The sequence below is a fragment of the Coptis chinensis genome, chromosome 3, assembly GCF_015680905.1.
Source record: "Coptis chinensis isolate HL-2020 chromosome 3, ASM1568090v1, whole genome shotgun sequence".
NCBI classification, from domain to species: Eukaryota; Viridiplantae; Streptophyta; class Magnoliopsida; order Ranunculales; family Ranunculaceae; genus Coptis; species Coptis chinensis.
In genome coordinates this window covers 1,736,974-1,764,968 of record NC_141458.1, presented here as the reverse complement: position 1 = coordinate 1,764,968, position 27,995 = coordinate 1,736,974, and the positions used below count along the sequence as shown (strand labels likewise).

General features: G+C 36.9%; 2 protein-coding genes, 2 long non-coding RNA genes and 1 pseudogene across 13 annotated transcripts; 2 read left to right on the top strand and 3 right to left on the bottom strand.

The window, feature by feature from the left end:
* Window positions 1-9: 9 nt before the first annotated feature.
* Window positions 10-1,763, top strand: LOC147507149 (uncharacterized). The gene is made up of 3 exons (XR_015217560.1): window positions 10-1,104; window positions 1,188-1,299; window positions 1,406-1,763. It is a non-coding gene; the product is annotated as an uncharacterized LOC147507149 (long non-coding RNA).
* A 71-nt stretch (window positions 1,764-1,834) lies between these two features.
* Window positions 1,835-2,333, top strand: LOC147507148 (epoxide hydrolase 3-like). Its single transcript, XM_086599662.1, has 2 exons — window positions 1,835-2,075; window positions 2,131-2,333. Exons 1-2 carry the CDS (start codon window positions 1,835-1,837, stop codon window positions 2,331-2,333), a joined length of 444 nt encoding a protein of 147 aa, XP_086455788.1.
* Window positions 2,334-5,778: 3,445 nt separating this feature from the next.
* LOC147507147 (LRR receptor-like serine/threonine-protein kinase FEI 1) lies at window positions 5,779-12,031 on the bottom strand. The gene is made up of 4 exons (XM_086599661.1): window positions 11,887-12,031; window positions 6,985-7,106; window positions 6,792-6,900; window positions 5,779-6,083 (listed from the first exon to the last, which is right to left on the bottom strand). The coding sequence occupies exons 1-4, from the start codon at window positions 12,029-12,031 to the stop codon at window positions 5,779-5,781; spliced, it is 681 nt and encodes a 226-aa protein (XP_086455787.1).
* An 881-nt stretch (window positions 12,032-12,912) lies between these two features.
* On the bottom strand, window positions 12,913-16,460 carry LOC147507146 (uncharacterized). 9 transcript variants are annotated; one of them, XR_015217554.1, is made up of 10 exons: window positions 16,171-16,460; window positions 15,995-16,077; window positions 15,797-15,891; window positions 15,189-15,262; window positions 14,852-14,885; window positions 14,426-14,671; window positions 14,270-14,347; window positions 14,000-14,141; window positions 13,475-13,538; window positions 12,913-13,224 (listed from the first exon to the last, which is right to left on the bottom strand). It is a non-coding gene; the product is annotated as an uncharacterized LOC147507146 (long non-coding RNA). The 9 variants fall into 9 exon arrangements; XR_015217553.1 differs by lacking the exon at window positions 15,797-15,891 and having other exon boundaries at window positions 14,426-14,481; window positions 14,648-14,671; XR_015217551.1 differs by lacking the exon at window positions 15,797-15,891.
* An 18-nt stretch (window positions 16,461-16,478) lies between these two features.
* Window positions 16,479-18,316, bottom strand: LOC147507145 (alpha-aminoadipic semialdehyde synthase-like; annotated as a pseudogene). Its single transcript, XR_015217491.1, has 5 exons — window positions 17,789-18,316; window positions 17,430-17,694; window positions 17,253-17,339; window positions 17,051-17,216; window positions 16,479-16,567 (listed from the first exon to the last, which is right to left on the bottom strand). The product of XR_015217491.1 is annotated as an alpha-aminoadipic semialdehyde synthase-like (transcript).
* Window positions 18,317-27,995: the final 9,679 nt, after the last annotated feature.

Sequence of the window (27,995 nt, the reverse complement as noted above, 5' to 3'; positions counted from 1 at the left end):
TTCAAGTTAAGTGAAGTTTCTAAATTAGATAAATTCATATCTCGTATTGTTTCAGGTGATCTTAGGGAAGTATTAACATCTAACTCAAATCATAAGCATGTGTTTTTTTTTTCAATAATCGGGATGGTTGTTTATTCTTCCATAATGTTTACGGTTTCTATCCAAAAGGTATGGTTTCAATCCCTTTGTTTATTACGAATTTTAGTAATGCTAAAGGGTATATCAATTAAATGCTCTTCCATCTATTAATGTTGAATGTGTTTTCAATGTTTCTTTGATTTTTCACAATCGTAGTTAGAGGAATTTTAATATTACAATGCCAATGAATTATAACTGTGAACTTTTAGAGACGAATAAGATTTTTTACTTAGATTACCCATACCAAGTTAGCACCAATGAATAATTTGATGTTTCTTTTCCTCATATCCTAATGATTGTCCATTCTTTCGACAGATGACATGATTTAGAATGAAATATGCAATTACCGTGCATCTGTACTGCATAATTTCACATACCTCTTAAAATGAGTAGCCTATAACGTTTTTTAATCATAATTACGTTGGTTGCAAAAAATGTAGCTTCACGTGTTTTGAATGTCAATGATGTGCAGTTGATCATTAGGGCTTCGATATGTAAACTTTTTGTTAAGTTTGTATACTTGAGATTTCTTGCTGGTTATTGATCTAACTGTTCTCATTCTGTCCTGTAGCATTTGCCTTTTGGTGAATTAGAAACTTATATACATCAATCTGGGAGAACAGTTAGCATTTTGTTTTTCCTTTTTAATTTATGCCCTTACAATATCATTTTGGCTTTTACCGGCATATTATCTTATTACAAGCATTACATTAGTCACATACGTTCAACTTTTGTGTAGGGAATACTGGAGTTGGTTTGTTGTTTTACGATTTAGGAAGATCAAACATTTTAAGGATAGAAAAGGAGTCAGAAAAACGTTTGACAATGTATCTTCTCAGATAGGTACAATTTGAGGCTTACTGTCATTCTTATCAGTGGACACTTTTAGTGTACTACATAAAGCGGATACTGGATTTTCATACGTTTCACAGTCTCTCTCGGCTACTTCCACAGTACAATTCAAAGGTTAGAATAAAAGGAAAAAAAAAAATTGTTGTTCTTCTCCATTCCTGCAATTCCCCTCGCTCTGAAATGTTTTCATTGTGCAGAAAGTTATTCCAATAGCGTGCTTGCAAACAGTGATGTCCTGATTCCTGAAAATCGTAGTCACTTTTTCCAAGTAACGATATGATGCTCTTACTTTCTGCTTTCCTCACCTTGGTAAGCACTAATTACTATCCATCTCTTAATTTCCCTCCCTTTTTATGGAAAAAAAGTAAAAAAAAAAAATTATTAGCAATGACTCATATCCGAAATTCTCTTTCAGTGATTATATACACATTCGAAGTTTTTCTATCAGTATGACTTGGGTACAAAGTGCATGCTCGATTTGGAATTGGAGAAATCAGGTTTCAAAGATTATGCATTAAGTTTCAAATAGAATTTGACCAGGATTAAGTTTGCATGTGTATAATTAATCAAGGAGATGGCCCATTTACTGCCTGAATTTGCATTTCTAAGAGAGCAACTTGCAAGCCCCACTTTTCCCTTTAGCTGCATCCATGGCATCCTCAATGAATCATTGAATCCACAAATACTATATAACAACTGCATCTGCAACTTATGAGTATTGATTTTTTACATGTATTTATACCTATTAATCAATTTATTAGATAGCAGAGAAGATGGACTCGCAAGATACCAACAATGATTGTTATTATCTTCAAACAAAGTTATCTTGTATGTTCTAACATAAATGATTTTTAGGCTTTCCCGGGTGTCAAAGCACTTTGGAGTTAAAACGGCTTACCATTATGCTCTGCTTCATCCTGAAAGGGTGATGGGTGTCATAACACTAGGCCTACCTTTCGTCCTCCCAGGTCTTGAATTATTCCCTCGCGAGTTTTTCCCTAAATGTTTCTACATGTTGAGATGGGAAGTAAGCAATTCTGCTTTACGCTTTCCTACTGCATCGCTGAATAATTACTCCTACGAAAGTGCTCACTCTCTTGGGCATAATATTTTTTTGTAGGAGCGAACGAACGGAAGCAGATTTTGGTCGTTTGGATGTCAAAACAAGTAGTAAGAAACATTTACATTCTCTTCTCGAAAGTGAACTTCCTGCCGTGAAAGAAGATCAAGAGATAATGGACTTGGTCGATCCTTCTACACCTTTGCCATCTTGGTTCATCGAGGAAGATCTTGCAAATTATGCTACATTGTATGAGAAATCTGGGTTTTGCACCGCATTATAGGTCCCATACTGGGTTAAGCATTTATAAAAACTATGTAAGCCAAGTGTCAACAAGCTGAAAATGCTTAATGAAGCTTGACTACATTCCAAGATTTTATAGTAGATTACCTTCCGTATGACATGCATACTTAGAACACGAGCGGAAAATTGTTACAAGATTCAAGAAACACATACTAATAGGTACCTTTGAATTCAAACGGACATGGTTTGGAAGGCTATGGAACAACCGATATGAAGGTAAATCTACCTACCTTGCACATCCGGGGTGAACAGGGACTATGTTTATAAATACCCAAGAATGGTGGAATATATGAAGGGACAAAGTGAAGGTGTATGCGTTCTTGATTTGGAGATCACATTCATACCGACAGATCTCACTTTGTTCGGAGCGGTTCCACGACCGGTGGATGAGTGATTATTTTGTTTATGGAGAAACATATTTAATAAAAATACGATTAATAAGCCCTCTTGTTATGGTTCGGAGTGTTAGAGATTCAAATTGGATAACTGTATTTTCTGTTGGAGTATGTAGTAATGAAGCTTATGGTACATGTAAACTACAAGAAATGCGCATCTTAATTGTGTATCAGAAACTTCATGGTTCATGCATCTTCCAGTTTCAGATCGATATTGAGTTCCATATCCTATATCCTGTTACAGATCCAGATGTAGAGACAGATCCTAAGCCATTTGATCAAGATCGAGTTGCTATAACATATCCATTTAGAGATCGGAACCCCGTTCTTTGTACACCCATTTTCGTAGCAACTGCCCCTAAGCCTGCATTAGTTGGGTTTAGCCGCGAACTAATAACATAAAAAAGATCAACTCTAATCGTCCTTGAGCCAGACTGAAAAGTAAAAAGACAGCTCGCTCAGTCGAATCGAACTTCGAATCCAATAAATCCATCTATCTTTTAGGGCTCACTGACATCTGCTCGCTCGGTTGTGTTCCGCAAGTTGGTTTGGAACCTGCCTTGATTTCTCACTCTGTCTCTCGGATGCCTTTTGATTTACCAGAAGTCGAGGAATAATTAGTAGCGGTCCTTCCCTTCTCAGACATCTTCTCCTCCTTGATAACCGGACTAACCACTTCAGCTTGCACAATAGAAATCGAGCGAAAGTTTTGACGAAGTTACCCAGTCGTAGATTTCGAGGCCGCATCATCATCCACAGCTGGTTGAGAAGCGTTCTTAGTTTGAGCATTAGAAGGACCCGCGTAGAAGTGGGCTGATAGTGATCATTTATCAAAGAATGATTCTGGTTATCAAATGATTGAACAGTCATCTTAATTACTTGAGCTCAAGGCTAGGCTACATTCATCGATTATCGTTTTAAACATTGTTTCCTGTACTTCTATATCTGTGGTTACATTGATATGTTTTTTTCCACTCATTTGTTTTCACTAATAGCTAATAGCAGGACAACAGTTGATGACCTAAGATGACGATTCTCTGCTAGCACTTTGAACATTTTCCAGTACCATATGATGCAGTATTGTTGCACCCTTGATTTGGTGTGAATGCCTCCTGTTTGCCAGAAGATAGACCCACGTTGAACCTAAAATAAATAGACTGACCTTCCATCAAGTTCGTATTTGTATTGTTATAAAGTTAAATAAGTATGTATGCACTCCCCGGTTATCTTTTTCAGTCAGATTCACATAAAATTCGCTTTTTCTTAGTTTGTAATACAATATTGTATTCAAGGCATACAATATTCAAGGCTCAAGAAAAGAAAGGAATACTTGGATAATAAGGTATTAGTACTTAAGCGCACAAGTTCACAAGAATGTTCGAGATTTAAGTTTCGGATTTCAAATCGATTGCCTCGTCGGGTTCAATGAAATTTCTACTAATGAGATATATTCACTACACTGGTGGTTAACCATTTAGAAGGCTATGGTGTTTAAATCAAGGGGAGAAATTGCACTCATGTGAGGTAGGCTTAGGCTTGCAATAGATTTATGAATAAACAATTTTTTAAACATTGTTTCATGTACTTCTATAAGTGTGGTTACATTGATTTGTTTTTTTTTTTTTCCACTCCCATTTGTTTTCACTAATAGCTAAAATTTATTTTATTGTTCAAAATTTTCAATTACATCATTTAAACTTCTAATACTTTCACTCACTTTCACTCCCAAATATAATCAGTAACATTGTCTACATTTTATGATCCCGCATGCACACTTATTTGCAATCAGAAATGAAACTTATGACTGTAATTAAAGTTCAAACTTTATTTTTTTTCAAAATTAAAATGTAATATCACGTGCAACGCACGTGCCCATTTACTAGTATTGATAATAACGATCATGCGAGTATACAAGTGAGGCAGGGAGAAGCTAGTGCTCCCGTGGAAGTATGGAACAACAACAGACAAGATATAAAGTGCATACTATATCTCCACCTAGCACAAGGTCGAGTGTTCAGAAGGCAACACAAGCAGAGGAATGGACTACTATGAGGCCAAATAAATGTAAATAACCCTCTCCAAGTGTGATAAGGGGGTGCTTACCTGGTGAGATTAGTCCTACCTTAGTAATGATAAAGCAAGCATCCAAGGCAAAATATAAAAGTAAAACTCTTGATGGATATATTAAGGAGATTTGGGATGACACTCTTAGTCTAACATACTCGTGTTGTGAGTGTGGGACCTTCTTCTATAATTTTGATAATGCCCAGAAATATGTAAGGAATGATCATCCGGTCTTAAGAGAGAAACTCTTGTTTGGTGGCATACAATAAATATTTATATGTTGTTATATTTGTGTGTATCCGGGTGGGTTATGTTCATGGGTGTTCATGATTGTAAAGCTTATAGCCTAGTGTTGTTTTTTTAGGATTTTCCCTCTAATGATCATACTCTTAGGGAGGTATATAACTCTTTGAAGTTTAAGCAACAGGTAAGCCTTAACCCCGTAACCTTTTCAAAAAAAGAAATAAAAATACACAACGTTCTATGAAATGATATGGAGGAACTAAAACATTTTTCATTTTTTATACTCGCTTGATTGGTTTCATGCAATATATAGGGACGAACTGCAAGAAACTCATAAAGCTTATTTGGTTGCATTAGACGGCAGCTAACATTCCAATATGACAACACATAATAACAATATGACAAGTTAACAGTATAAACAAGTTAGCTAACAGAATACGGCAGCTAACAAGTTAACAATACGGCAGCTAACAGAATAAACAAGTTACTAAAAGAAGACACTAGTTACCAATATGACAACACATTAATTAAGCCAACTATGCCCTAGCAGAAACCGATTAATATTACTGCAGCAATATCTCTCTGTCCTAGAGCAAAACACAAATTAATACTACTTGTCTTTGCAGTGTACCAACACTAGCAATATATTAAAAAATAGTACCAACAACCCAATAATAGTATCAAAATATACTTTAATATGTCCTAGTAAATCATGTATGGAACTCAAGCAGCTTCTAATTCCATGGGGTCGGTCAGGATGGCCACAACCTGAGCCATGCCTAGACGTTCATTGACACCCGTCTTAACACACTGTCTTGCCAAGTTCACCATAAGCTTTAGAGAGTCCTCCACATAGTCATCCCCGAGCGCTGGATCCAGAAGAGTCTTGGCGCCTACAGTCGATGTGGAATCCAATTTCTGTACTAGTGTACCAGACGACTGTAAACCTTGACCAGGTCGAACACCAGACACAACCTCTAGCACAAAGATGCCAAAGGAATAGACATCATGTGCTTTGTTAGGGATCCCTGAAAAGGATCAGAAGATAAGTTTGGAAAGAGTAAGGAAAATTTCTAGGAAATATACTAAATTTAGTCTAATAAAGTTAGTCTAAAAACTATAATAAAAAGGCTAAATGATCACCAACAAACCCACAATCAACACTAATTGACTCATTCCCCTCTGACACAAGGGGAGTTCCACCAGCTTTCCTCATGACACTATGCAGTACCCACAATATGTATTTACATTTAGACATGAACTAATAATCACAAACAGTAAGCCAAATATGAAACTTGTATATAGGTTTGGGTTTTGTTCAGATCGACGAGCCAAGGAATTCTGAAGTGAGGTTCGAGTTTATACACATAATATCCAATGTAAATTTGTAATCCTAGAAAGCGTAATGGCTGAAGGGAAATGATTTGGGCTTTTACATGTTTGCAATTGAGGATTTTAGGCTTGTTCAAGACAGGGAATTCTGTACTAAGATCAAACTTTGGATCCTTGCACTTTGTACTTGTCATTCAGGAACAAGTAGTGAGCAAGGTCACAGGTATGGTTTAAGAGAAAAACTTTCATAAGCTAATTGTATACTGTTATTCTACTGAATTGCGTATCATAAAATGATAAAATTACATGTCATTAATTGTTAACTAAGGGAAATAAACAATAAACATAAAAATGGAGAATATCTTCTAAATATCAAATTAAAGAACCCAAAATTCTGTACTTACATGGATGGTCATAAGCTGGATCACGGTAGAAAGCTGAGTATGCCACCAATGTGGTTGGGGCATCAAGGTGGCATACACCACCAAAGTCCGTCAGTAGGGGTTTTAAATTCTGTTACATAGAAGAAGAATAAGTTTGGATATAGGAATTATGTATATAACATCAACTAGAATCAGTTTTGATAAAGAAACTCACATTGTCCAAGAGAACATTTTCCGACTTCATATCTCGGTAAATGATATCCTTTTCATGGAGATGGTTCATCGCCTTTGCAATTCCAGTTATAATATTCACCCGAGCATCCCAAGGAACAACATCTACATACATAAAGATAGTGTACTAAAGAGATCGTCTTTGGAGTAACATCTGTTTAAAAATGAATTAGTACTTACGCGTTTCCATGTACTTATGAAGACTTCCATGCTCACATAGCGGGAAGAGTAAAGCCTTCGCATCTTCATTGTGGAATCCAAGTACAGGAATGATGTTCTCATGATGAACTACAAACTGTTTCTGCTTTAGCCCTAGTTCGTCGAAGAACCTCTTCATCCATAGCAACTCTTTGCAACACTCAGTGGCTGCAATATACTCGACTTCTGTAGTGGAGAGGGCAACACACTTTTGCAACTTAGATTGCCAAGAAACTGCTCCCCCCTGCAAAAGTAACCCGGATAACCGAGGTGGACTTCATCGAGTCAACATCACCGCCATGTGCGCATGATGTAACCTTCAAGTAAGGGCTTACTTCCACCAAAACACAAACACGATTTGGAAGTGCCTTTGAGATATCTCAATATCCACTTAACACCTTCCCAATGCTCTTTACCCGGTTTGACAAAATCGCTTACCACCCTAACGGGCGAAAGCAATGTCCGGTTTAGTACACACCATGGCATACATCAAACCGCCCAATCGCGGATGCATAAGGAATCTTTTCCATCCGACTCTGCTCATGCTCACCCTTAGGACACATCTCTTTGGTCATGCAGAATTGGCCACCAAGCGGAACCGACCGGGTTTCGCTTTGATCCATGTTGAATCTCTTCAACACCTTCTCAATGTAGCTTTCTTGAAAAGCCACAACTTCCCACTTTTTTCATCACGAGTGATCCGCGATCCCAAGTATCTACTTTGCTTTTGACCCAAATCCTTCATCTCAAAGGACTTACTCAAGTCTTTCTTTAGCTTGGATATCTTGTTGATGTTTGGGCCAACTATCAACATATCATCCACATACAAAGAATAGACAATGAAATCCCCATCCGAAATCTCTCGAACAAACACACAATGATCGGAAGCGGACTTCTTGTATCCTTGCTTCGCCATAAAGGAGTCAAACTTTATGTACCACTTGTCTCGGTGCTTGCTTCAACCCATACAAGCTCTTTATCGCCTTGCATACTAGGTGCTCCTTGCCTTTGACCTCAAACCCCTGCGGGTTGTCCATATAGACATCTTCTTCAAGGTCTCCATGAAGAAAAGTCGCCTTAACATCTAGTCATTCAACCTCTAGGTTCATACTTGCGGCCATACCCAATACCACCCGGATAGAAGTCATCTTTACTACGGAGAGAAAATCTCATCAAAGTCAATCCCTTTTTTTGACCGAATCCCTTCACAAACAAGGCGAAGCTTTATGCCTTGGGTGAGGATTGTTCTCCTCATGCTTGACTTTGTATATCCACTTATTCTTGAGAACTTTTCTCCCCGCTGGGTTTCTCAACTAACTTCATAAGTGTGATTCTTATGCAAAGAATCCATCTCGTCATGCATGGCCTTCAACCACTTTTCCTTGTCTGTACCTTCAAGTGCCTCTTGATAGTACATAGGTTCTCCACCATCCGATAGTAGCACGCATTATGTGGTGGATACCGGTTGAAGCTAGTCTCCTCTGTCGGACCTCCTTGCCCCATCTGGCCGGTGCCTCGGGGAGCATGCACTTGCTTGCTCACGGTGGTGGTTCATGCATCTCATCTGCATCTTCTATACCAATAGGTTCTATCCCATCATGAGCAATAGGATTCTCATCATGAGCTTCAAACTCATGGTTCTCGAGATTCTCAATGCCTTACGACGTTCCACGATGGGAACTTTAAGTTCTCAATCAACAAGATAATTGGTGAAGGCCTCAGCTTCTCACCCTCCTTAAAGTCCGCTATGGTTTGGTCTTCTAAGAACACAACATCTCGACTTCGGATTACCTTCTTGTTAATCGGATCATAGAGTTTGTAACCAAACTTTTCCTCTCCATAACCCGAAAAAATGCACCGCTTGGCTTTGTCATCAAGCTTGGATCTCTCATCCTTCGAATATGCACAAATGCCCCGCACCCAAATACCCTCAAGTATCCATAATCAACATCTCTGCTGACCATACTCTCGGATAATCACTATTTAGAGGCTTTGCGGCCCGGGTTGATCACATGCACGGTAGACGCATTGCTTCTACCCAAGAGTTTCTAGGTAGCTTAGAGTGAGATAGCATGCATCTCATCCTCTCTACAATGGTACGGTTCATTCTCTCTATTCCATTCTTTGCGGTGTGTCTTGGGAACGGTGCGCTTCATGACGAATCCCATGACTCGGGCAATACTCTTCAAATGGCGAATGTACTCACCCCCATTATCCGAGCGAATACACTTCAACAACTTCCCATCTCTCTTTCCACCATCTTTGTGGAATTTCTCAAACACGCCAAGTACTTCATCCTTGGTCTTCGGACTATAGGCCCATATCTTTCTTGGACGATCATCAATGAATGTCAAGAAGTCTGAAACTCCCCGGTGGGACTTTACTCTCATAGGACCACATAAGTCTGTGCACTAGTTCAAGGGCGATTGTCCTTTCGTGGAGACGGAATCTTTGGAAAGACACCCCAGTTGCTTTCCTACCAAACAATGAGTACATGTATTTAAATGTGTACCTTTAATGTCCGCACGGCCTTTTGCTTAGCAAGAACTTCCATCCCTTTTATGCCCATGTGACGCGACTCTTGTGCCACCACAGCTTCGGATGAAGTTTCTTCTTTTACGCGCGTTCGCTTCCGCTTTACACAAACTAGCCCTCGTTTTGTAAAGAGAGCAAGTTTTCTTTCCTCCGGCCTTCTGAATGGAACCTCTCGCTTCGGTTTCCATACCCGCTACCAAACGAGTTTACAAAGCCATCGTCATCTAATTTCCCAAAAAAATTATATTAGGCTTAACCGTATGTCGGGGACATGTCTTACATCCTTGAGTGTCAAGGTGTAGCCGACATTGGTTTCTATATGAACATCTCCAATGCCTATAATCTTGAGACTCCATCGTTACCCATCCTTACTTCACCATATTCACCACGGTACCGTAGGTAGTGAAGAATCCCCTGCGGCGGTGTGGCGTGCTAGGATGCTCCCTGTATCTATCACCCACTCAGATATCGACATGAGGTACTAAGACGGCCGACACACCACACCGACACAATTCCCACTAGGTCGCCGACTAGTGCGGTAGTATCTCTCGCACGTTTTCGCCCTCCGCACCATGTCTTCATGTACCACGGTTATTCTTCTCATCCCTCTTCGTTGTTCTTAGACTCATATCCGAAGTGGCCTTTTGTGGCACAATAGTAACATTGCCTCTGCCTTAGGAGTTCTAGCTTCACCCCTAGATTTATTCGTCATCACCTCTAGAGCGAGATGGTTTTCTGTTTTGACCTCTCCCCGTTTCTCGGAAAAAGGATCTCGAGTGAGAAGAGCTGCTTCTTGCACTCCTTCTAGTCTCCTCATTCAACAAAGACGTGGTAGCCATCTCCATGGTAACAATTCCATCCTTGGTCGCTCCATGTAGAGAAACCGCTAATGTCTCCCAACTTTCGGGTAGAGAGCTAATAGAAACAAAGCCTCAACTTCGTCTCCCAAATTGATCTTCATCAAATGCATCCGATTGATGATATTCTCAGACTTCATTAAGATGCTTTCGGACATTGAAGAACCTTTCTCGTACTTCGCGTGTGCGCAAACTTCTTAACGACTAGCACTTTGTTTCCACCCGACTTTCTCTCATAAAGGTCTTCGAAGTTTCTTCCATAGATCGGTCAGTCTCTTGGGGCCACATGGTGAAAGACACCGCCGTCAATCCACCGTCCGAATGTATCAAATCGCTTTTCGTCATTAAGCTTTTTCCGCCGGCCATCATCGATTCTTTTTTCGGTTTTACTCCCTCATTCTCAATGGGAAGTGTCAAGTCCTTGTAGTATAGCAAGTCTTCCATCTTGGCTTTCCGGATGGTGTAGTTCTTCCTATTCGGACTCATCATATGAGTGTTCACGGAATGGTCCATCTCTACAAGTTATTTAACCTCAAATCTTCTCTCGAAATTTCACAAACACCTTCCTGACCAAGATTCGATAACACCCTAGGCTATTCTAACCAAGGCTCGATACCACTTGTTGGGGATTATATCAATACCAATCGATTCCCCACTACACGGATAACTTGTATTTGAACACAATTCAACTCGGACAAAATCTAAATATCAACTACAACCTATACTAATATGCCCAACTCGCTAAAACAACTATTAACAACCGATAATAATGTAAAAGCAAGAAAAGCAAAACCACAACACAAAGATTTACCGTGGTTCGGCCAATGATGCCTACTTCCACAAGAGCCGGTTCTTAATAAAGTAGGAAGGAAGATTACAATATCTCCTTTCGGTCTCTCACCTTACTAGATCACTCTTTATCTCTTTCTGAGGGTTGTATTTACGTAAAGGTTCTCTCTCTTTTGTTTTAGTCCGATTCCAATCCTTCCCGACTTGTTAGGTTAGGTTTTCCAAAACCTTGATTTTGGTTTTATCTCCAAAACCAAATTTCGCGGGTACTGTAGCAAAGCCCACGAAAATTAGACTGAATTGGAGCGCCCTCTTTGCGCCTTGGCCAATGTATCTTGAGATCGAAGCGCTGGTCGCCTCTATGATGCTGGTCGCCCTAGTCTCATCGGAACTGAGCGAAGTCGCGCTTCTATGAGCTGGCGCTGGCCTCGACATTCTCGATGCCGAATTCGCTCCGTTTCTCTCCAGCTCTGTTTCTCTCCTCATGTGAGGGATAACTCTAACACCTATCTTCTCAAGAACAATGCCTTTTGCGTTGGAAGATCCAGCAAATGCCTTTTTCCACTCGTTTCCAAGGTGAGACATTTTGTAGCTCTTGTCAGCCCACCTTTGCCTTCTGCGGTGGGACTTCGGCTTGCTTCCAGCTCCCATACCAACGTGTCTTCCCCGGCCATGTTTGTTTGAGGGTGAGTAGCTTTTCTTTGTCTTCTGTTGATCGAGGTGAACGCGGCTGCTCTCTGCTCTTTATTAACTAACTTCCAGGCCAACTCATAATGCTGCGTATGTATACTCACTTATGCATAAACCATTCAGACCACCATTATATTTTTGAAGAAGTACAGCTTAGGTGTCATGTAATTCCCTTTAAAGTCTGAAATAAGCCATAGGAAACAACTTAATACATAACATATAGCCGGTTAAGGACTGTAACATGAGAAAGAAAAAAAACAGATTTAATTCCGAAGGCAATCTTCAAACTAAAGAAATCTATAACTAACATGCATTTAGTATTTCTCTAGCATTATTGGACTTTTTCCTTCATGGAGATTTGCATTGTAATCCCAGTGAAATCTTATCCTACCAAATCCTTCAACTAATAACGATCCTTCACTGTTATTTATAAGCCCAGCCCCCAAAGAAGAAGTGAAACACTACTGGGGACTTAAAGTAAAAATGACCAAGCACTCCGTCATCCTGGTCATCTTCAATGTTTTTCTTTTTCTCTACTCTCAGGTCTATATTTTGCTTATAAGCTACTAGTAAATGGGCACGTGCGATGCACGTGTCACGAAAATAGAAAATATTATTTTGAGAAGAATGATACACCAATGGTGGTGCTAGTAACCACAAATGGATATAGGTTCACATCTTCGAAAACACTAATATCATAAATATATAATAGCATCTGATGGTTCAGTTTTAAATTTTACTCTAAACAATCTAATAACTATTAGATGGTGAAACAAATGCAAGAAAGCTATAGAGATGACTGTAGAGAGAACTAAAAGTCATTTGACACTACTCTCTATACATGAAGAAAATTTAACAATTAGAGCAAACAAAATCCAGAAAAATACGCCCCAGAGAATAACAACTCATTTAGTTACCCATAATGTACTTTAAAGGAAGAAATGTAGATTTTCATACGCACATAAATGTCACTAACAAAATCAAGTAATTGGGGGGTAGAGAGCCCAATTTTCCCAAATATTTTCGCCCTAAGTCCACTTTAATTTTAATTTCCATTAGTGTTTGTCTCCACCATAGCCATGGTCTGCACTTTCGAATAGAAATAGATGATTGCAGCATTTCTTCAACTCAACCACAATGTTTAAGAGTGAAACCTACAAATTCAAAAGGTATAAATGTATATCAAAGTCCAATTGGTAGTAGTAGTAGGAATGGTCTCGTAGTTTAAAAGCTTTGGCGAAGCTCTAGTGTCACAGAGGAGGAATTTCTTATTGACTTTTTCACTCTGTGAATGCTTTCGAACAGAATATTTAAAATTGCAGCAAGATAAAGAGACTCTAAAACTGGGTCACTGGACTTGCTTTCATGCAGAATAATGTATTGATAAAAACAAAAAAATCAAACCTGATTACCATAGACTCCTTTGTTCAAGTCATGGAAGTTACGTTCTAATATCCATTTGTAATATCTATGACAATGTAAAAAAGAAAAACCCAGGTCAGCTCATATTACCAACAGTTACAACTGTTCTTTAAAGATGAAATGAGTGCTAACTGTTTATGAAGAGGTGACATCTCAACCCTAAGAATGCGTTCAATTTTTGGAGGAAGAGACTTCTCCACGTCCTTGATAACTCTTCTAAAATAATATGCAAATTTAAATTTACATGTGAAAATAAAACTATGTAAATTTGCACGGGACTTACGACGAAATTAAAATTGAAAATGTGTCCTTAAGCTGAAATTTTGTCAGCCCGGTTTGGGACTTATGGCGAAATTATTATTGGGCTTTGTCCTTAGGCCGTAATCTTTGTAACAAAATCGACGTGGAACGGTAGTGTCATAATATTTATAACTAAAACAAAAAAGCAGTAACATCATTGATACAAAGTCGAATATATATATATTTGAAGGGAAACAATGACTTTACCGGAAAAAAATTGGCTTTGACCTCGGACCGAATCCCGACATTATTGGGGGCTTTGTAAATGTTCTTCAAGGCTGGCTTTGTGACTTAAAAGTAGTTACCAATGTAAGTCAGATTGAATGCTTCACTGTCGACTGCAACACACCTGTAAATTTCATTCTTTTCAATAAGTTTTTCTCTTTTTCCAAGTGAGTGAGGTTTTTCCATATGACAACAAATTTCATGGATATTTAACTCTGAAATGCATAAAATAGAACTACAAATATAACATACCACCGATACGATTGCATTATTTCAACGGTTCAAATAAGGTTTGTCCAGAAGTAATCCTATCATACGTGAAATACGGTTCTACAATGGAAACACAAATCAATCTCAAAAGAATTGAAGAGAGTGCAAATATGCTAAGAAACCTATTGGGCTAATTACCTTGGCAGCTGTTAAATAAATTGAAGGATCAGGCTTCTTTTCCTTAACATCATCACCTATAAAAAGAGATGAACATTGCTCAACAATGTTACTGGCATCATCGTCACTCTTAGGTCCAATAAACATGCATAAAAATATTCTTAAGAGGCACTTCTGCGTTAGCAATTTCATGGACTTGGTAATTCATTCAATAGATATTTTGGTTGTGGACCCTCAAATTACCGCCTCTTCTAGTTCAAATCTCTCCTGGAAAAACAAAAAAATCAAATTTGCAAGCAAGCAAGCACAACTGATAGCGTAAAAGTTTTCTGCAACATATATCTATAGGTCATAAATAAAATTCAATTATATTCTTCTACCAAAAAGATCCTCGAAAGCACATTCTGAGAACCACGATTATACAATTCAACGAATAAAGAAACCTACCTGCAAGAAAGCAATCAAGACCTTGAAACTGCTCCTACAAAACACACCAAATAGCTGTGCATCAATAACTGAAGAAATAACCACGCAGTATACAGGATAGTTGTGTCATGGTTTTAAACAAAAAATGGATGCAAAGAAATATAGCGGAAAATGATCATATGATAGAATACAATCATGAATGCATGTAATATATAAAAAAATCCGTACACCACCACAATCCATAAAACCAATAACACTTTTAGTAGTATTGAGCATTGTAATATATACATAAATTTCTTTGCTCACTGCACAAAATTGATTGTAGTTTCAATGACAATGTCGAACTATACAAACTCACCAAGTGCAAATGGATGCCATCTTCTTTGATAGAAATTTCATAATGATGTCACCGGTCTACTGTTGCACTACTCCCTATAGTAGGAAAAAAAATCAGACTCCATAAAAATTGCAAAGACATGATTGGAACAGAAGAGGAAAAATTGCTTTTGAGCTAGCCCGCCAATAAGATTGAAATTCAATGAAAAATTACTTAACAATGTTAGAAATGGGGTTTAAACACTCTGAAAATGCGGTTTAGTAAGACGAACTACCAAGCATCAACAAAAACAGGGCAGCATTTCTTTTGAGTATAATTCAATGATTTTGAGCTAACCCACCAATAAGATTGAAATTCAATGAAAAATTACTTAACAATGTTAGAAATGGGGTTTAAACACTCTGAAAATGCGGTTTAGTAAGACGAACTACCAAGCATCAACAAAAACAGGGTAGCATTTCTTTTGAGTATAATTCAATGATTTACTTAGGTAAAAGATGTGCCATTCGACAGGGAATTAGTGTTGTGCAATAACTACGACTGTAAAATACTTGCAAAGCCTTAAGCTACACAGGCGAAAATCGTCTTAAGCCTTGAAGTGACTTACCCGTGCATATCTATTGACTTACCCGTACATTTCAATACCATAAAGGGTGCTGCTTGCTCTTTTTGAAAGGAATGCATCTAGTTATGTGCTTTAGTCAAGTACCTATGAGGCAGATTACTAAGGATGATTGAGTATTACACAAATTCAAGCTGGAGACATTTATTGTACAATAAAATGGAAATGAATGAAAAAATGTATATTTAGATTGGCTTGAGAATACCTTGAACAGAAAAGCTCATCGGAATGATTGAATGCTATCCAAAGTTTATATTCATTTCCATCTTTGTATCACGTTAACAAACACTAAATTTTAAAAGGAGGATTAATTAAAAATGGTAATATTAAAGAAAATGGTAATATATAAAGAACTTAAAAAATTAAAAAGGACTAACTTACCACTTGATGTCGTCTCTTTCGTGAAGAACTGGTGTGCAATTAATAAATTCTAAACATTTTGAGTATTAAATTCAATTCCAATAGAAATTAAAAAATAATATGTGTTGCCTAAATATGAAACATACAAAGAAGAAGAAGAGAAAAGACAAACCTGGCGGATGATCGAGTTCTAGAGAATTATAAGAATGGAAGTCAAAATTTCAGTAGTATATCAATACCATTTCCTGATCCTGTGACTGTAAGGACTAAAGGACAGATTCCAGATGGCAGTCCTAGCGTGGCTATCTCAATCTTCACAGAAGCAATCATCACTGCAAACTTTCGGAAGCCGAGAAAGGATACATATAAGATGCTCCCAGTGAGAGGAAAGGTGTTGAATATCCAAGACTTAGATAACCTGAAATTTAATAGTAGAAAGGATTCACGCTCTTATCATTCTAACAAACAAAAGTTACACAACACAACAATCTGTAAACATCAAAGAAAACAGGGTTATTGAATGACTACCAATAGATTGCCGAGTGGACTATACTTTTAATAGTAATGTATATCGGTACGTTCCGCCACACATCAATAGAAGAGTTTTTATTAATATTAGAAGTATATATGGATTCATGAACCTTGAAAATTGTTCTTTGAGAATGCTTAATTCATGGGTCCATTCAACTATGCAAACAACAAAGCTGGTAGGGAATCCCCTATGTGGCTTCAAATGAATCTGGTGAGACTGATCAATTACTTAACAGCATTAACCCGAGGCAGAGTATTTAAAGTAGAAAAATGAAGATTTAAAAGAATGCAATATTAGGTGAAAAAGTATGGTGAGAGTGATATAATACAGGCATACATCAGTAAAGAAAATGAGAAGGTTTGGGCCTACGTTTTCCTAACCCATGTAAGAAGTCAATTAATCCAGCTCTACCAGCAAATTTTCCAAATGCAAGCAACCTCTTCCCATGGTCTCCAACAATAAGCTCATAGTCATACAAAGACCATCTAGTATCTGCAGTTTACAGAATTTCATAAAAAAAAAAGAATGCAAGCATCTGTACTACTGAATAAGCTAGGAGCTAGGTAGGTACCTTATCTAGCAAAGGCATGCTTTCTTTCTGCGCCTTGTGGGTGTGAGAGAAGAAAGTGTAAGCCCTCTCGGGCAGAATCATCTCTAACTAAACCAGATGAAAGAAAAAATTACGTAGTGATCTATCTGTTGATCAAAGTGTAAGTAGAAGGGCAAATGAATGAATTGAAGTATGCACCTTTGGGTGTTTGATGCCCAAAATAAGACCGCATTCTGATAGATCATGTTATAAATGACAGCCAACATCCTGATAAAGAGAGTCGTGATGGATGCGCTTGGTGGATGGCTGGACGATTATGCGTGTGACACCAGTTTTACCCCTTCCTCCGTGTAGAAGGCGAGCATAGTGTGAAGGGGTGAGAGGAGCTCTTCTTTCCCACTTGTTTCGAGACTCACAAAGGATTCCAATAACTCCATTTCCAAACATTGTTGTATCCTCAAAACTATTAAATTTAATTAAAAACATAAATAAGGAAAGCTAATTAGATTAATGGAATGAATCACATATAGAAGAGAAGAAGAATGTAAGAATCTCACCGGATGATATGGGTTTTAATTGGGAATGGAGAAGACGAACGAACGGTTAACTTTTTTTTAATTGTGAACCCACCGAAACGGTGTCTTTGTCTCTGTTTGCCGAAGAAGTTGACCTTTATAGTTATGGGAATATTTTAAAGTAAACAATGAGAAAAATGCATACTAACCTTTAAAATGATTGGCTATTGGTTCAATAGAAATCGTTCTGATGGAGAGCAAGTTAGGAATTATCAAATTTGTAGTTTCGATTTGAAAGTTAATATGGGTATTGGCCAGGAACGAAGAAGACGAGCGGTTTTCTTTTTTTTTCTTAATTGCGAACCCCCAGAAACGGTGTATCTGTCTCTGTTTGCCGAAGAAGTTGACATTTATAGTTATGGGAATACTTTAAATGACAAATTTACCCTTTCAATGAAGAACAAAAAATAAGTGGCTGTCTAACTTTCCGGTACCCTTCCAATTAAAAACTTTGTGTTAAAACCGGGAATACGGGAAGTAATTGGGAAATCTGGTATCCGCTTTATATATAAGATATATATATATTTTTTAATCGAATTCATTTTATTACTAAATTGAACAATTTTTTATTGGAGCAATATGTTGACTTTTAATTTAAAATAACTGAGTGTAATGCGTAGTATGTTGAACTATTACAAACCACAACTCTTGGCAAAATAAACTACCAAGATATATTGCTACATGCGCATGCTTCCCTTAATCTCGGTGGCGTGTTACGCTGCATGTTACACTATATAGCTCTTTCAAACACTTTACAGTTTACACATAGAAGCATCCAATTCCATCTCCTTCTTCAAATCCTACACATAATAACTTTGTTCTTAAACTAACTTTGCTATGCTTCATAATAGGATTTTGGTTCTCGCTTTCGAATAGTGCTATTAATCGAATTCTTAGGAAATGAGCTTATTACTTAACAGTACCTATACATACAGTAAAATGATATTCATTCTTAATTTTGTGCAATAAACAGGTGCGGTGATGGCGGACTTCGCGTACACAAGCCTATCCCGGGTTAAGGATGGATGAAGATTGTGATGCTACATGTTGGGCGAAACATGGTAACCCACTACTGAAAAATACATGAGGATATGTTTTCGTGCCACCCATTTCGATCATCTCGTGCCATGTATTGTTATTGTGAACACCCGTGTTGATTTGTCACTCTATGTAACTTGAGAATTGTGATTATAAATAAATGATAGAAGCCGGAAGAATGTTGATCTAAGAATTGGTCTTGCAAAAAGTTTCAACGTTTTGATGGTATTACAAATGAAGATTGTAATAAATATAAATCAAATAATAGGTTTGACAATCAATACGGTACAATTAAGGATTCAGAAATTATCAGTAAAGTTCAGTCAGGTCAATGAAGGACAGCTCTGATACCAAAATAGAATTTGAACAAAGAATCATTCCATTTTAGTTATAGTGATTCTCATTACAGATCACTTTATATAGTAGTGATTTTAGTTATCATTACAGAAGATAATAACAGAAAACAGTTATACTAACAGAGTTTGTTCTGATTCTAGAGTTAGTTAGTTGTCCGATCTTTGAGTTGTCCTTCATTGACTGACCGAACTTTTATCGATAATTTCTGAATCCTTAATTCCCCTTCAAAATCTGAAGGGAGAGGATTGAATTGAAAGCTTAGATAATAAGTAATTGAATCTCTGGAAGAAAGTCCCTTTGTAAACAGATCGCAATCCGATCTTTTGTACACAAATACTGTATTTCCGTAACTTTGTTAACAACCAACTCTCTCGACATAATGATAATCAATCTCGACATGTTTAGTACGGGCATGGAAAACCTGGATTTTTAGCTAAGGAGATAGCAATTTTTATCACAATGTAAAAGTGGAGCTTTAGAGAGTGGAATATGTAAATCTTTGAATAGGATGCACAACCCAGTAGATTTCAGCGGTATTGTGTGTGTGCGAGAACGAAATATTATTAACTTCAAAATTGAACTTCTTGCAATCAGATGTTGTTTCTTGGCGCACCATGATAGAAGATTAGTGCCAAGAAAACACAAAACCCAAGTAGTACTTCTTCTATCCATTGGGCAACCTGCCCAATCAGCATCCGCGAAAACTTGAATGTGTAAATTTCCTTTCTTATACCAAATGCCATGAGAGACAGTACCTTTTATATATCGTAAAATCCTTTTTGCTGCTGCCATATGTACGTGTAGATCTAGGTTGATGCATGAATTGACAGATGAGATTGACAACAAAAGAGATATCAGGCCTAGTCCATGTAAGATATTGCAGTGCACCTACAATAGACCTATATGATGTCGCATCAGCAAGAATTTCCCCTGTATGAGAATCCAATTTGCAGTTTGTTGAAATAGGTGTGGGAGAAGGCTTGGCATCCAGCATGTTTGATTTCTTTAGTAAGTCATAAGCATATTTTGTTTGTGAGAGAAAAATACCAGATGAGCTTCTATGAGCTTCCAATCCCAGAAAATAGTGAAGAGATCCCAAATCTTTCATTTCAAACACTGAGCTGAGCTGATTTATGACTTGTCTTAAAACTTGACAAGAACTTCCTGTTACCAATATGTCATCAACATATACAAGCACATAGGTGTGATGGGAGAATTCTCTTTTTGATAAAAAGAGAGTGATCACTTTCCAAGTAAGAAATCCAAAACTAAGCAATGCTTGATATAACTCCTCGCACCAAGCTCGAGGAGCTTGTTTCAGCCGTATAAAAAGACTTCAAAAGTCGATGAGACATGACGAGGTTTCATGGGATCTACAAACCCCTTTGGTTGAGTCATGAAAACTTGCTCCTTTAAGTGCCCATGTAAAAAGCATTAGAGACATCTAATTGCCTTATTTCCCAATCATATTGGATTTGCAAGAGAGACGATCGCCGATGGTAGTAGGTTTAGCATCGGGACAAAAGTTTCGTGGAAAGTCAACTCCAATCGATTTGATGAAAACCTTTTGCAACTAACCTAGCTTTATGTTTATCAATAGAACCATCGGCCTTTTGTTTCAACCTAAAACCCACTTATTGTCCACGAGATTCGATTTTTGAAGAAGGTGGAACCAAAATCCATGTGCCTGTCTTAATAAGAGCATTATATTCGAAACCATTGCATCTCTCCATTTAGAATTCTTCACAGCCTTTAAAAGCGGTGGGAGTAGGTGGTATTTGGGAAATAGTAGTATGTAGAGCATGAGGAAAAGGGTGTTTACTCACAGCAAGAGCTTTTGGTTTAAAAATTCCATTTTTTGCTCTTGTAGACATTTGATGAGAATTGGTTGATTTTGAAAGAACAGGAAGAGAAGATGCTGATGAAGCTGAAGTAGATATTGGTGAACTAGGTATTGTAACAATGTCAGAGTTATTAATAGTTTCAGAGATAGGTTTGTAGAAGGATGAAATAAATTCAAAAGAAGATGAGGAATCATTAGAATCAGTGAGATGTTTGAATGGAAAATCTAGTTCATTGAAAACAACATGTCTAGAAATGTAGACTCTGCCTGTAGAGAGATCAAGGCATCTATAACCTTTATGGTTAAGAGAATACCCTATGAATATGCATGACTTTGATCTTAGTTCAAGTTTGTTTGAGGTATAAGGCCCGAGCGTGGAAAGCACCTACAACCAAAAGTTTTGAGCATAGTATAATCCGAACTTGATTATGTAGTTTTTCCCATGGAGATTTCTGATGCAATGAGGTGGAAGGTAATCTATTTATGAGATATATTGAAGTAGAGAATATTTCCACCCAATATTTTGAAGGAATGCCCGATTGGGCAATGAGAGTTCTAGACATATCAAGTATGTGTCTATGTTTTCTTTCCACTACACCATTCTGTTCTGGTGTATGTGGACAAGTAAATTGATGTTTTATGCCACTTGAAAGAAGGAAAGCTTCAAATATGGTGCTGGTGAATTCACCTCCATTATCAGACCTTAAACATTTGATTTTAAGATTGAAAGAATTTTCTATGAATGACTTAAAAGCTTTAAAGATAGCATAGAAATCAGATTTAACAAATAAAGGAAAGAACCAACTGTATCTACTATAGTCATCAACTATTGTAGCAAAGTACTTATAACTTTTCATTGATGGAACAGGAGAAGGCCCCCAAAGATCAACATGTAAAATTTGCAAAGGAGCAACTGATTTACAAGTGGAATTATTGAAAGGAAGTTTTGTACTTTTGCCTAAAGCACAAGCATCACAAAAAGAAAACTTAGATGGTGAAACTACTTGAACAGATTTGTTTTGAATGAGCTTTTGAAGAGTAGCATGAGCTGGATGTCCAAATTGAGCATGCCAAGTTACAGATGATGCTTTGGTTGTAATGAATGCAGGATGATGACTTGAAGGCAGTGACTTGGATGTGAAATGAAGTGGATAAAGACCATTTTCAGTTGGGCTTTGAAAAATCTTCTTCCCCGATGCAATGTCCTTAACCACAAGTGAATGGGGGGGGGGGGAGAGAAAATGAGTACACAATTGTTATCATTAATAGGTACATCATTTAATAATTGCATTCCCAAAACAGATTATCGTAGAAAATAACAAACACCTCCTGAGAGAACTAGAGTGGCCTTTGAAAAATTGTTCTCAGCTAGATTAATAGAAAAGTTACAGGTGATGATTACACGTCAAGATCAGGTTAATGCAAAATGTGTTCTCCAGGTACCAGGCTAGCTTTTGATCGTCACATACTCACATGAAGACCGCGCCTTACTTTCAATAGGCGTTTTAATTTGAACCCAGAACATGAAAGTGAAAGCCCAACTGAACTGATATGTGATTGCCAAAATGTGGCAATTAATTCGGAGATTTAAGTTGCAACCTTGGGCCCTTGGCATGAGTGCACACTCGCAAAGTAATAACTTTTTTTGTTTGCTAATTTCGCAAAGTAATAACTAACAATAGCCAAATGTAAATAAGGAATCTTGAAATTAATTTGGAGATTTCATAATGCACATATCTGTGTTCCTTCTACAACATAAATCCTATTCTCCCTTTCCAAAATTCAAAAAGCAAACATATAAACGAATTAATTATAAATAACTTATATACTTAAATAGCTAATACAAAAAATAGTAACAAATAAATAAAAAAAACTTACTTATATTTCTATAAACAAATCAAATAAATAAATTAAAGAAAGAATAAGCCTTAACAAACAAACAAAAACAAACAAACAAACAAAAAAAAAAAAAAAAAATTAATTGGGCGCCCAAGTGCGAAACAAATCATTATATTTTTTTTGACATTTATATATACAACTATACATATGAACCATTTGTTCAAGTCAATAGATAGAAAACCATTCTAAATTAATATAAACTAAAGCAAAGTGATAAAAAAAATGAAATTTTGTGAGAAGAAAAAAGAGAGAGAATTGAGAATGAGAAAGGTGAATTTTTTGGGGCACCTAACCTTTTTTTTTTGTTTGTCAAAATATAATTAAATTTTTTGTTATTTATTGGTTACTATTTTTATTTTAGGTTTTAGTTAATTAATTGGGTAAGTTATTAGTTGTTTATTTGTTTCTATTTTTATTTTTTAATTTTTGAAAAGAAAAATCTAATTTGAATGCCTACTTAAAATATAGAGTTGAGTTATATATGAAGGGAGCCTAAATAGATTTTTTTGCCACCTCTATAAAAACATCTTCAGTCTCTATATAACCCCAAGAACGAAATCAAACAACTGATGGGACTAAACAGAACTATGGCGGCCAAGCTCTCTTCCAAAATAATCATCTTGAGTGTCTTCCTTGTTCTTTTCTCAGGTATATTTGCTTTATAGGCTAGCCAGTAGCCATTTTAATTACTTTCATCATCTTAGTTACAAAAAAAAAAAAAAAATAACTTCATCATCTTGTACTTCGTTTTACTCATACATAACTTTGTATTATCAATATAATCAGTTGTGACGAGAGTGGATGCTTATTGCACAGAAGCCTGGATTGGTTGCAGAAACGATGATGATTGTGATGCTACATGTTGGGAAAAACATGGTTCACCCTATTATACCAAAATGACTAAAGGATTTTGCTACAGGCCCCCTGGTTTGGCTCTCATGACTTGTCAATGTCAATACCCGTGTTGATTTGTCTCTCTAAGTTGGTTGAGAACAACACTAATAAAACTAGTAGATTTGTATGCAAAAGAAATTTTTTGAGCACAGATTATATTGTTATCAATTAAAGACATTCTTTGAACACCTACCTTAATAACGAATTTGGAAACATTATCTGTAGATAGAGTTCGAGGAACAAATGTTTATTTGTCTTGAAGATTGCCAATATATGATTCAATTTTTTTTTTAATCAACCTCGTTGTCTGCAGATAATATGCCGATTCCAGCATTTTGTTGTGCAAACTCTACCCACTCGCACTTATCACAAAATTCCAGCATTAAGTCACCATATTACAGTATTGAACTATGAGGTTACGTACTACAAAATAAGATATGGTACGTCTGATTAATAGTTCAAGATTTTAGAATTGTCGGAATTCTGACAAATATAAAAACCGGAATTTTAGAGGATGCTATATTCCGAATGCATTATGAAATTATATATTTTTCGACCCTTAAATTGGAATTCCGAATTTCTCAAAAACCAAAATATTTTTTGGAATTATCAGAATTCCGTTAACAACCGTGAGATTAATTATGTAATTTTATAATATTAAAGGTGTGGATGTCATTTGATAAGGATTGGTGGTAGCCGTCGGATATAGTTCACAAGATCATGACATGTGTCCTAGATAATTTGAATTCCAATTTTGTATTTGCCAAAGTCACAGGGTATTTATATAATTATACTTAGAAAAGGGCATTAGAGTCTTTTCATTTGTCTTGACCAAAAACATCACGGTCAAACTCAGTTGACTTGGATGTGTTGTGGTCTTGGGGGGTAAACCTTTAGATGAAAGAACTAGGGGGGTAAAGCTAATTGGTCTAAGTTCTAGGGGGTAAAAACTAGAAAACTATTAAAAGGGCAAAGAGTAATAAAGTCTTTTTACATGCATTGACCAAAAGATAAATATCAAACATGGTTGACTTGGATGTAGTGTGATCTGGGGGGGGGGGGAGAACTAGAAAACTATTAAAAGGGCAAAGGACAATAAAGTCTTTTTACATGCATTGACAAAAAAGATAACGGTCAAACATGGTTGATTTGGATGTGGTGTGATCTTGGGGGGGGGATAAAGCTAGAAAACTGTAACAAAAAAGTCAACAAATTTGAATTTTGTAAATCCAAAGTGAATTAGTAAATAAAACAAAAGGGGGAATTTACACAACAACATGAATAATCAACTTCACACAATCACCGAAAGTAATCAATACCCTAGAACTCCATGAATAGAGAAAAATAAGGTGATCGAGATGAAGAAATGGAGGGAGTACCAGAGTACCTTAGAAAAGATGAGACCCCGAGCAAGGTCATAAATCTGGCCATTAGTATGCAGAGAGAGAGAGTGGTGGCCCTTTCGTGTGGAGTGGAGGTGGAGAGAGAGACAGCGGTGGAGTTCAATTTTCTCTAGAAATCAAACATGATTGCTCTATTTTTCACTGGATAAGAGCGATGGAATGAGCCTAGAGAAAGCCCACTCACAATAACACAAAACAACGGCCTATAAGTTTATAAATGACGACCATCAACACTCGCGATAGAACAAGGGCCATTAACCGTCGTTTTTTGCCCGAGGCACCTGTCGTACTTTGGGCAATTTGGTGTAGTGAGTGATTTGATTATTACCAAATTACAAACTTTTGACAGAATATTGCCACCAACGTAAGTGAATATACTGTTTATTTTTTCCTTTCTTAAGACGCATCATACATCAGAAAATAATGGCTTTAATAGGAAACTAAATATATCCCTACTGTCCGACTAGGTTTTAGGATATAGAGGGAAAAAACAAGGAATAAAAATAATTAGGAAAAAATAAAACAACAAAGATTTCTCTATGTGTGATTCTATTAGCTTTGAATGCTAAAATTCATACGATTTTCAAACTTCATTAGTTTGCCAAAAGTGAGAATTACTCTTGAATAGAACATCAAATTGGTTGTTTGGAGATTTATTTTTATTGGGTGATCTTGGACACACCCATAAAAACACTCCCGTACCCCAACTTTAAAATAAATAAATAAAATTATTTTAGACATATTTAGGTTCCTAAATTACCATTTTTTTTAGGGTCCTATTATTGATAGACCCCATATTGTGTTGGGTAGACTCCGGCCCAACTTGGGGTCTGCAATTGTGTTGGGCACTACATAGAGTCTCATACACCCCCCACTAAAAAAATCCAACTTAAAATAAAATTGGGTAACCGGTTAGAACCAGTTTCCCATCCCCTTCTTCTTCTCTTCGTGCTTGGTCTTAAACTTAGAGTCACTTTCTATTATGAAAAAGTTTTTTGATTGTAGAACATGTGTCTAGTTCCTTTGGCTCTGCGTCAAGAGCGACATCTGAAGAAGAAGATTGGCGGCCTTTTCTAACAATCTCTTCTTCTTTTTTTCTTTTTTGTTTATTTATTTATTTTTTTTGCAGGTTCTGATATTGTTTTGGTTTTGTGTTGGAAGATTATAATGGGATATTGATTCTGGTGATGATGAAATGTTGATTATGCTGGTAAAAATGTAAAATGGATGTAAAAGAGAATGGTGCAAAGACCTGAATTGTGAGGCAATCAATTGTAAAATGGTTGATTACTTAATTAGGGGTGTCTCTTTTTTCTTGAATTTCCGATTTTTCAACCGACCAAATTGGTCTGCCGCTCGGGTGTAGTTTTCATGGGCCGATTTTCCGATTTTCCAATTTCCGAAAATTCCGAAAAAAAATTGGATCGGATTTGGATATAATTCTAAAATCCGATCCGATCCGAAAATTCCGAAATTTCCGATATTATTGCCAATTTATTCCGAAAATATATACTTCTATCACTATCCACTTGATTAGATCTCGACCATTCATTCATTTTCTAGTTTTTTTTCTTCCAAAACAAAACAAAACATAACCTAAATTCGCCACTTCCTCACTTGAATTGGACCACTCTACTATCATTACACCGTTTGCCATAACAACAATGATATGAAAAAAAATGTTATTGAGTCATACAATGACTTCTAGACCAATCTAAAAACCAAATTCCAATAGATAGAATATTATGTAAAGCTACTTTGAGTCCAATACCATAATCCATTATTTATGCAGACACTTCACGCTTCAATTTCCACACACGAAAAAAGATTGAAACATTACAAATACCCAGACCTCAACAGAATGCAATGTTTGCTATTGGTGGCTGCAGGTTCTTTTTCTCGTTTTTTCTTGGATCACTTGTTTGAATGAAAATGAGTTTTCTCAATAAACAAGTGCGTATTGTTGTTGGTACATTGGTGCTGTGGACATGGTTTTCTCTCCCTACAATAAACATTGGCGTATGATATTCTAAAAATAATTGAAAGTAAAGAGATCTTTGAAAATTTACCAAGTATTCCGAAATTTCCGAATTATTCCGAAATTTCCGAAAGTTCCGAAATTGAAAATATATTTTGAATCCGAAAAAAAATTGGATCGGAATTGGCTAGCATATTATGTTCCGAATTTTTTTTGGAAAAATTCCGAAGGAGGTTAATCCGATCCGAAGTTACCCCTTTTACGAATTGATACCTTTGTGTGCATGTTTGCTGCCTCTTTATTTTCATGGTTCCTTCATATTGGTCAGTAGTTAATTGCCTATTAACCACCAAGCACATGGACGAAACACCCGTCACCACCTAATGCACAAGTATTGTTTTTCCTATTCTAATTGCTCCAATGACTTAGCTGGGTCGCATAAACTACTTCTAGCCGATGCCTAAGTGTCGCCCCAAGCCTAAATTGAAGACATTTTCAACCGACTCCACCGTGTCGTTAAGGACATACCCCAAACGACCTAGTTGGGTCGCATAAACCACTTCCAGCCGATGCCTCAGTGTTGGGTAAAAGGGACCAAACGACCCTATTATGTCGCTCTAGTTCCTTACAAACGGCCCAGTCACACAGAATATTTTTTGGAGCGACTCATGGGTGTTGCATCACCTATTTTGAAATGACTTCGTAGTGTCGCCCCAAGCCCAAAATTCAAGCAAACTTTTCTAGTGACACCACACAATCGATCTAGCATCTTTTGGA